The sequence below is a fragment of the Channa argus genome, chromosome 22, assembly GCF_033026475.1.
Source record: "Channa argus isolate prfri chromosome 22, Channa argus male v1.0, whole genome shotgun sequence".
Classification (NCBI taxonomy): domain Eukaryota; kingdom Metazoa; phylum Chordata; class Actinopteri; order Anabantiformes; family Channidae; genus Channa; species Channa argus.
In genome coordinates, this window is record NC_090218.1 from 5,011,076 (window position 1) to 5,020,588 (window position 9,513).

General features: G+C 42.0%; 2 protein-coding genes across 3 annotated transcripts; one reads left to right on the forward strand and one right to left on the reverse strand.

Annotated features, from left to right (window-relative positions):
* The first annotated feature begins 369 nt into the window (after positions 1-369).
* eva1c (eva-1 homolog C (C. elegans)) lies at positions 370-5,524 on the forward strand. 2 transcript variants are annotated; one of them, XM_067492101.1, is made up of 8 exons: positions 370-942; positions 1,779-1,978; positions 2,174-2,297; positions 2,413-2,565; positions 4,037-4,180; positions 4,512-4,589; positions 4,663-4,767; positions 4,881-5,524. In XM_067492101.1, the coding sequence occupies exons 1-8, from the start codon at positions 834-836 to the stop codon at positions 5,249-5,251; spliced, it is 1,284 nt and encodes a 427-aa protein (XP_067348202.1). In that variant the 5' UTR covers positions 370-833; the 3' UTR covers positions 5,252-5,524. The 2 variants fall into 2 exon arrangements, with proteins under 2 accessions (XP_067348202.1, XP_067348203.1); XM_067492102.1 differs by having other exon boundaries at positions 372-942; positions 4,675-4,767.
* A 995-nt stretch (positions 5,525-6,519) lies between these two features.
* On the reverse strand, positions 6,520-9,306 carry cfap298 (cilia and flagella associated protein 298). Its single transcript, XM_067492103.1, has 8 exons — positions 9,208-9,306; positions 8,784-8,956; positions 8,469-8,636; positions 8,120-8,187; positions 7,873-8,031; positions 7,315-7,446; positions 7,110-7,205; positions 6,520-7,028 (listed from the first exon to the last, which is right to left on the reverse strand). The coding sequence occupies exons 2-8, from the start codon at positions 8,920-8,922 to the stop codon at positions 6,918-6,920; spliced, it is 873 nt and encodes a 290-aa protein (XP_067348204.1). The 5' UTR covers positions 8,923-8,956; positions 9,208-9,306; the 3' UTR covers positions 6,520-6,917.
* Positions 9,307-9,513: the final 207 nt, after the last annotated feature.

Sequence of the window (9,513 nt, forward strand, 5' to 3'; positions counted from 1 at the left end):
TCTATATTTAGTTTGGGTTGGAAAAATGCACAACACAATTTGATGGATTCAAATAATACATTTGTTTTAAGCTGCCAGTAATAATGGGTGTGCAGGGAGGGGAAAATGTGTCAGCCTCAATTTTATTCACAATCATACACAAACCCACACTGTGACAGAAATCACATTGAACAATTAAATGTTCACTTTGCAACTAAGGCAAAAGTTTAGCAGGAAAGAAATGTGGGATTAACAGTGAAAGACTTAATCCAAAAAGTAAACTGGGAGAGAACAAAACTGAAGCCCCTGCCAGTGCGTCATACCAGTGTGTGTGTGTGTGTGTCGTCCCTCTCCCTTTTAAAATAGTTTTATCTGCCACGCCCACACTATAATTCCTACTCAGCTGTTACTGAAAATCGCTTTCAGTTTCCACATGTATCCATTCACAAATCTGCCCAGCAGAGGAGTTGGATAGTGAGCAAGTCGGGCTGTGAGTACCACCACGCGTCGGACTGACCGCGTCGTCTGTCATTTCTGAACAACTTGTTGCGCAGCTGCTATTTCTAACCTCCTCTCTGGTCCATGAGCTCAGGGGCTGCGCTTATTTAGCAGCAAACAGACGCTGCTTTGTGTTGGATCGGTCGTAAGGTGGCATTTTCTGTGAGGAACAACACATGGATGGAGCGGGGACTTTTTCTCAAACGCGTTTCCGCTCAGAAGGCTCCAAAAAAAAGATGAGGCTTCCCATCGCGGACAGGTGTACAGTACCTCTTTTCGGCGGGTTCTTATGAAGTCCTACAGCCCCGCAGTAAAAAAAAAAATCCAATCTCTTTTAATATGATCTCAGACAAGGGATGCTAGTCATGAGCTGGACGCGTCCTTTCCACGGAGTAGACTGGAGGCTTTTCTACCTGACGTTACTGCTGTGGACCAGACGCATGAATGCACTGGCTGACTTCTCAAGTAAGATGGTGATGTGGTGGGAGGAGGAGGGGGATAGTGTGGACTAAAGCATCACAGAAAGAAATTTATCCTAAGACGACCCCCCCCCCCCCCACACACACACACACACACACACACAAACACACACACACACACACCTTAAAAGTGTCATTACAGTAGGTTTGAAATGTGGCTGCCCAAGTGGTGTAATAATACCCGCAGTTAGGGAGTGATCCATGTTTCCACAGGTGATTGGGGTTTATTTGACATTGCCAGTGTCCCCAAGATCCCATTTGGGATTTGGCACTGAGCTGCACATTTGTCTGAGAAGGAATGATGTGAAAATAATTTATGTTCCATCAAATAATCTTTAGATTAGCACAAATCTCTGAATGAACTTAATTTGTCATTTCTTACTGTGCTATGCAGAGAATGGTATAAATAACACCTGAGTCTTACCAGATTCCCTTTCTACAACACAAATAACATAAACATATCAATTTTGCATCAGAAGTAACTTAATCACATTTACAGGCCATGCAACAAAGGTGGGTCATATTAGGTTTAATGCCAGTTGGCAGAATTTGCCACCCAGGAACTTTGATGGGTGAGTTTTCAAGGCAACGTGAGACAACTAAGAGCGCTCCAACGAGGCCAAACCATCTGATCCGAAGCTTCAGATGCAGCCAACTTAGTGGAACGCAAAATCTTATGTTTTATAGTTATTGTGTCTTTTTGTACCCCTCTATGTCCCCTCCTCGAAACACACCTTGCTCTGCTTGTGGTGCTTATCTGATTAAACATAATGTCGTGTTTCCATGTGCATTAAAGCCTGACTAAAGTTTTTCCTGTAACAGACTACCTGTCCAGGATCATCACCAGTCACTCTGCTCATGCGTGTGATGGACAGCCCCTGCGACTTCACTGTCCACGTCACTCCACCATCTCCGTTCAGTCGGCCTTCTACGGGAGCGGTGGGGCACAGTTGTGCAGAGCAGACCCAGACGCTCTGCTCAGAGCCGACAACCACAGCTGTTCAGCTTTTACTGCTTTACAGGTGCAATATACAGCACGTTTCACTCTCACTGGGTCAGTTAAGAAAAGTCCACTGGTTTCGGCTGATTCCTTTGGAGCGGTTTTCTCGCCATGCGTGTTTGAGATGGCACATCAGTCTTTTTGCATCCTATAACTACACGGTGTACACTGTTGAGTCTAACATCACACCCTGTGTACTGCGAATGCTTTCTTGCAGAAGCTGCTTTCTGAGTGTCAGAGCCAGAGAAATTGCCAGCTTCCTGTTAATCACCTGCTATTTGGGAAGGACCCCTGTCCTGGCACTACCAAATACCTCCATGTTGCCTACAGGTGTAAACCCAGTGAGTTTTTGCATCAGTTTCTCTCACACATGTACTGTTGAGCAAGCACACAGCAGCTACTCCGGCACACACAAAAAGCACCCATCTTACCCCAGTGCTTTTTCTTCTCACTCAGCTGAACACAAAAGACATGTGTCATGTGAGGGAGACACCATGGTCCTGCGCTGTAAGCCCCCCAGAGTGCTAAACATCTATGCAGCTGTCTATGGGAGAAGTCTGGGCCAAGCTGACACCTGCCCGTCGCACCTGACTACACCACCCCCATTTGGTGAGTCAACGGGAAATTCTGTTTTCTCAGATGGTCTCAGATGAACAAATGATCCATGTCATCAAGGGAACAATGTAGTCAGAAATCTAGCATTTTAAATGGAGCATGCCCAGCAAACAATTAATCATTAGTTAGAAATTACATTTAATTTAAAAAAAAAACATTTAATAGTGCAAGATGGGATTTTCTCATTATGTTATGGTTCATAAAGTTGGATTATTCCACAAATCTGCTTGATGGTTATGTGGTATGAAGTTTGATGAAAATATAGGCTTTAAAAACAGGGCTGTCTTCAAAATCATTCCACATTCCCTGTCTGGTGCACTGTATTTACTTTATTAGTTTTTTATTTTAGTGTAATGTGTATCTAAGCACTTGACAGCGTAACCCAAAAACAGTGAAAGGATGTCTGTGTCCTATGTGTACTGCCTTCTCACGAAAACACAGTGTCATGTTATGGTGGTGTTCACAGTGTCTAAACAAAATATAACCCACTGCTCACTCGGGAGTGAGTTACTGAAATAAGAAAAGGATAGTGAAAGAGTGAATGGGAGTTATTTTCAGACACAGTCTAGGCCTTTAACAGCTGACCGTTGTGTCAGAGTAGGAAAAGCACAGGTTCTAATAGAAACATTAACAAGGGCTCTGTTATACTCGAGCATCCCAGTGGGGCATGACAGCATCACAGTGAGCCAGGTCCGCATGCACGGAATTCAGCCCTCATTATTTTATCGTCTAAATTTCTATAAACTATTAAAATTACAACTGTACTTTTCTGTGACACGTCAATGTATGGTGACGACAAAATACCAGCTCTAATCTGTATCTGTCTAATCCAAAATTGGCCTTACAGCATAAAGCAGTAGGGCTTTATGGGAACCGAAGTCTCAATTAACCTTCACACGTATAGAAATTTGTATTGGATATAGCAGAGAAAAACCCAGGTGCAACTAAGAACATCAATCATGGATGCATTACATTCACATTTTCTCCAGCTACTATTCATGATATTTGATTATGGGGGGCCGGCTGGCTCAGTGGTCGAGCATTGGGTTGAGATGCAGAAGGCCGCCTGTGGAGACCCCTAAAGAGACAGGTCTATTATTCATGTTATTTGATTACAATCCATACTTTTATTTTCATGGCAACCCAAAATGTCTGGTGAGAGATTGCGTTCAACATATTTTTACATACATTTATGTCAGTTTGAAATTGTACTAAAATAAACACGTTTTTACTATGATATGACGTTATGCTTTAAAGTAACTTATCTCTGCTTTTCCAGTCTTTTGTAGTAGAGAAAACCTCAAATGGCTGCCAACATGGGATTTAATTTTAGTTAACCTACAACCAAACCCTTGCAAAGCACTTAATCACCGGTTGGGCTTTAGCAGCTGAAGTGTCTAAAGTGTCAGCTTAAGGGAACATTACACACACAATCACAGAGGGTGTCTTTTTGTGCTCCCCACAGAGTGTCTGAACTACGAGGCTGTACACGTGGTATCCAAGTCCTGTTACAGCAAACAGAAGTGTGTCGTTGCTGTCGGCAACCAGACTTTTAGGGACCCCTGCTTTCCAGGAACCAGGAAGTACCTCAGTGTGGTCTATTCTTGTGGTAGGTATCTCATGTGTGTTTATGTTGTTGGTTTATTCCTACTGTGGATTCTTATCTGTAGGTCTCAGCAATCAGCTGTTCTTATCATATCACACCCAGAAACAAGTAGCAGGGAATAATGGACTGAGCTCAGATGAGTTGAGGCTGACATCCTGGTTAACTTCCTGTGATTGACACAAATGCCTGTTAGGTCCCGCAGCAACACTGTTCATGTATCATAGTTTGGAGTTGAGACTTAAGCCTGACATTGAAAGCAAATGTGTTTTCACCTTGTACGCCGGATATTAACACAACAGGACAGAATGTAACCGAGTCTCTTCCTTCTAAATAGTACCACTGACTTTACTAAGGGCGGCAGACCCGAATATATTCCACTCCACCTTATCTCCAACTGTGAGCACAGAAAAAGGTAAGAGCGTCATGTGATCTGTTGCATTTGCAGATAATAGGGCCTTTTCTCGACACAGTTACTCTAATTTCAGCTTCCCCTGCAGATGTAGAGGACCCCTTCTCTAAAAGGTCGAGAAAGCCAGACAGTTCAGGAGCTATGATGAGCACCTCTCTCCTGACCTACGCCTACATCAAAGGTAACCATTATTTGCATAGACACACACATGTAGTGCGCACAGACATCTTATGTGTCATCATCATGTTCATCATCATGTTTTGTTACACCTCCCCTCCTTCATGTGTCACCCAGAGCACCCAGAAACGGCAGCACTGCTGTTCACCTCCAGTGTGTGTGTTGGTCTTCTTTTCACACTGTTGGCTGTGTCAGTCCGAGTGACCTGCAGAGTGAGCGGTGACCACAGCCTCACAACTACGTCTAAGCAGACTGCTGACTGTCCGGAGGATGATGAGGATTATGATGATAATGACCAAGAAGAAGGTGACGATGAAGATGGAACAGAAAGTTCTTTAATTGCAGCTGCAGAGAGGAAGGCGATTTGCAACTGGGAGGAAGTGACTTACGTGAGCGAGGCAGCAGAACGGGCAGAGAGGATTGAGCGCAGAGAGAGGATCATACAGGAGATTTGGATGAATGCTTATCTGAATGATAGCTCATGTTAACTAAACGATTTCTTCTAAATACTCTGCAGCAGACCACTAAGACCACTGACAAATGAGCTTTTTTTTTTTGTTTTTAAACATTGTAAAGCAGTTTGTTGTGTGTTTTCCTACTTTCACAGGACCATTTAGTTTGTGAAGACTATAATCCTTTGGTTAAAAATGCAGTACTAGCAATTTTTAGACAGTAAAATGGGTGGTTGAGTAAATGCTGTATTTGTTCAAATATTATTATTCACATTAACCACCAAATAAAGCCATGATTAAATGTTGAAATACTGTCTTGTTTACTGTGATGGAAAAGGGCGAAATTGTTGGTCTTGACAGAAGTGACTAAGTTTCCACTTTAATTCAAGAACGTGTACTGTAAGGATTCACCATCATGGGGTCTCGCTACAGCTGCACAAGGGAATGAGAGAAATCAGAACAAACCAAAGAACATGTCACTGCACGCGATCTGTCATTCCACCTCTACTTTCAATAAAGGAAACACAGCTGTTATCTTCAAACTCCCTCTGGGTTCTAACACAAGATGACATTTTACATGATTGAATTTGTGGTTTAATAAATTTCAAGTGTGATCTCTCCGAACTGATAGGAGGGTTTTTGTTTGTAGAAAAAAACAGTCAACAGTGATTCATCTTGCTTTCCCTGCAGTATAACTACGTAAGTGGTTATTAAAATTTGCATCTCTGCATACCAGAGGCAATGAATGTGGTCCAAATATACTTGCCGCAACTGATGACTCTTTTGTAAGATCTATTCTAAAGTATAAAAGGTGAAGTTATCCTTTGAATCCACATATTATACTCATAATGTTTTTGAAATGCAGTATTCCATGACACCAGCCACACCTCTCTGAATCACTACACCAACTCCGTCAATAGTTCCACACAATTAACCCCCCAGTGAATGAAACACTCTCACTCTGAACTCTACAACTTCCTCATCTTTGCTGGGACAAGAGCTGGAACAACCATCTACTATGCGGCAGCTTCCTGCCTCGGAACAGCTCTGACTTTCAGAGAGTCAAGAATGTTTCTGTGCCACTGACAGAAGACAAAGGGAGGAAAGGTGTAGCATCCTTGTCCCTGCCCTCCAAGGAACATCAAACTCTGTCCCATTTGCATTACTACTTCCAACATTGTCGAATATTAGTACCTTATGTTATTGCTTCAAATCGTTATAAACATTGTGTATTACACTTTTAATTAGATCATTATATATGATGCTCTACACAATATAAAAAATACAATAAATTTAAACCCAGCTTTGATTTTGTTTCCACAGCTTTATTTGGAAAAACAAGTCTATAAAATAGTGACAAATACAAGGAATCCAAGGAACAGTTTCAGCTTGGATAAATCAGGTTTGTAATGTGTATTATCATCACCTGTTCTGTCATACAGTTTGGTTTTACAAAGTATGGATTTTCAAATATTTGTAAAAAAGTTTGAAAACCCATTTATTATTTTACTTTCACTTCAAAGCTATGTACCAGTTTGTATTGGTCTATCACATAAAATCCTAATAAAATACATTTACATTTGTGGTTGTAACAACAGTAAATATGTATCTAAATTGCGATAAGGCACCTGAGCAGCTGCGTACAGGATGGTACCCGGTCTGATTAGCAGCTTCAAGGTGGGTACCAGAGTAGTGGTGGTCTTTATCTTGGTCCCCATTTAATGTTGGTGAGGCCTTGAAACTGTTTTTTGAGGGCCTGTCTGTCTGACCACTCTGAGTCCAGGTAGCTATTATCGTCCGCCTCATCTAGTTTCTACAATTGTTAAGAAGAGAGGGTTAGAAAGTGATATTCACTACAGTGTGTATTTTACAATCTTACTCAGCCTTTTTTCACCTTAAGTTCCTCTTGCCTTCTGTAGTAATACATCATCATCTGCTTCTGCTGTTCATCAGTAATCAGAGGCTCTCTAGCTGGTGCCCCCTGCCCTTTCTGAAGGGAACAGCAACAAATGTTTTACAGTAGTCTCAAAAATAAATAAATAAATAAAATAAAAATCATAAATCCATAAACTCAAAGCCAATCTGAAAAGAGCTCTCACCTTTTGGATTTTCACCACAATCTTTGTTTTGTCATTTTGGCCAATGTAGTCACGCAGTTTTTTCCCTCTCTGCATCTCTTTGGCAGCCCACCATAGCTGGCACTCGTCCTCTGTGATCACCTGCAGAGATGCCTGAGGTAAGGAGCCAGATGGAGAGGACGAATAGAGAGCAATGAGCGAGAAAAAGAAAGGTGAAGAAAGAAATCAATGACACATCTTTGTACACATTTAATTTTCCAAAAGACGATCCAAGGTGTTTTAAACTCTGCATGCTCAGCAGACACAATCCCAATGTTTGAACATGTAATTCTTCTGCAGCTTCCCGTTAACTTAAATTTGAAAAAGAAAACTTCTCCCAAGCAAATGCTTTTATCAGTGGATTTGGATAAAAGCATTTGCCAAATGACTATGATGAAATGACACTGTTGAACTATTTTAAACCCAGAAGTAACAGTGACTTAAACCTTTGTTAACTATAAACTATTATTTGTGGCCATCAGCCACAAATAATAGCTGCTTTGAAACTCTGACCACTGAGTATCAGTATCAGCTGTTTACCTGGGTTCCAGAAAGGTCTTCTCGGTCCTCAAACTCCATCCTGATTGGGTCATGAGGAGGCAGCCCCATGGGGTACACAATCATTACGGCCCCCCTGAGCTGATCCATGGCTTCTTTTACCATCTCCATGGTGACACAAACATTAGCTTGAACTTGTTTCTGAAGCGTGAAGACCAATATGTATTATTTTAAAAAACGTCCAAACCCTGATGCACAAAATAATTTAAGATTTAATGCTCATACTCACTTTTGAGACAAGTGCTTTTGCCTCCTCAACTGTTCTCAACAAGACCTCTTTCATTTTATCATTTGGAGCTGATAGAAAGCAAGAACATGGTTGGTCATAAAACCAAATATTTCTGCATAGGCAACATATTTTACGTAAACAAATACTAAACTCAGCAAATTCAACCTCTTTGTAAAACCCTTTAGAGCAGCACAGCGGTGATGCATTTACACATGTGGCATATTTACAATGTTTACCATTTGAAAAGCCCTGTTGTCCTTCTAAAACAAAGTCTTACTGACAACATAACCTATGCATTAAGAATGAAATACATGTTAAAGTACAAAACATATGATCAAGAGAATCCTACCATGTCCATTCCTTCTCCCAATCTCATCACTCTTGAATACTGGCCCCCCACTGGGCACGCACTTGTCTTCCCATTCGTCTTTAAGTTTCAGCTCCACGACCTGCTCCTCCGTCAGCCCCTGCATGTTGGGCGGCAGTGTGATGCCGTGGTCCGCAAGCTCTGGGACCTCTGAGATCAATGAAGAAGAACAGGCAGCTCTTTGTCAATATGTCTTAATTGACTGAAAGGTTTTACAGGCCAGAGCTACTGTAGTATAAATGAATTGATCATTTAATGCACAGTCTGCAGAGACAACACGCGGCCTGTGCTTTTCACCTGAACAGAGTCGGTCCACTTTCAGTCTACCATTGTAAATGGCTGTAATTTGCTGGATCACCGTCTCCAGAGGCGCGTCCACCGTGGTGTTAAAAAGAAACTGGCTCTCGTCTCCGCGCTTTACATGCAGCTGCACCATCCTGCCAAGTAGCTCACCGCCTGTTTATCACCTCCTGAGGGAAAAGATCAATAACAGTGAAGCTCGGACCCGCAGATACCTACACTCGCAGTCTCTGTTGCGTAGTGGTGTAACCATAGCAACAGTCGTCCTTCCAGACACTTCCAGAGACCATTAGCTTTTAGCTAGCGTTGTCTAGTTATTTTCTAGTTAGTTCAGTGTTTTAAACGGCAAAAAGGCTCTACAGTGACTGAAAATGAAACACATAACTGCGCAGCCAAACGGCAAGTACAAGACACCGTTTACCTGTTCAAACTGGAGCCATTATCCACCAACGTTAGCTAATAGTGTTTTCATGAGGTCGTCACCGCTGCCATCACTACTTCTGGGGTTTTTACAGCAGATTTGATCAAGTCATGCAGTGTTGCCTGCCCTCTCGTGGTAGGTAATGGTACTACAGGGTTTTGCGGGTCAAGGTGACAAAACTCCACAGGTGGTAAAACAAGTGCCAGTAATGCGGTAAAATGGTAATTTTTCTGGGATCTAAATCTGAGATACTTCTTAAATCACTAATCAAAGTATATAAAACACTAGGCTGCTGATGTAGTGTAG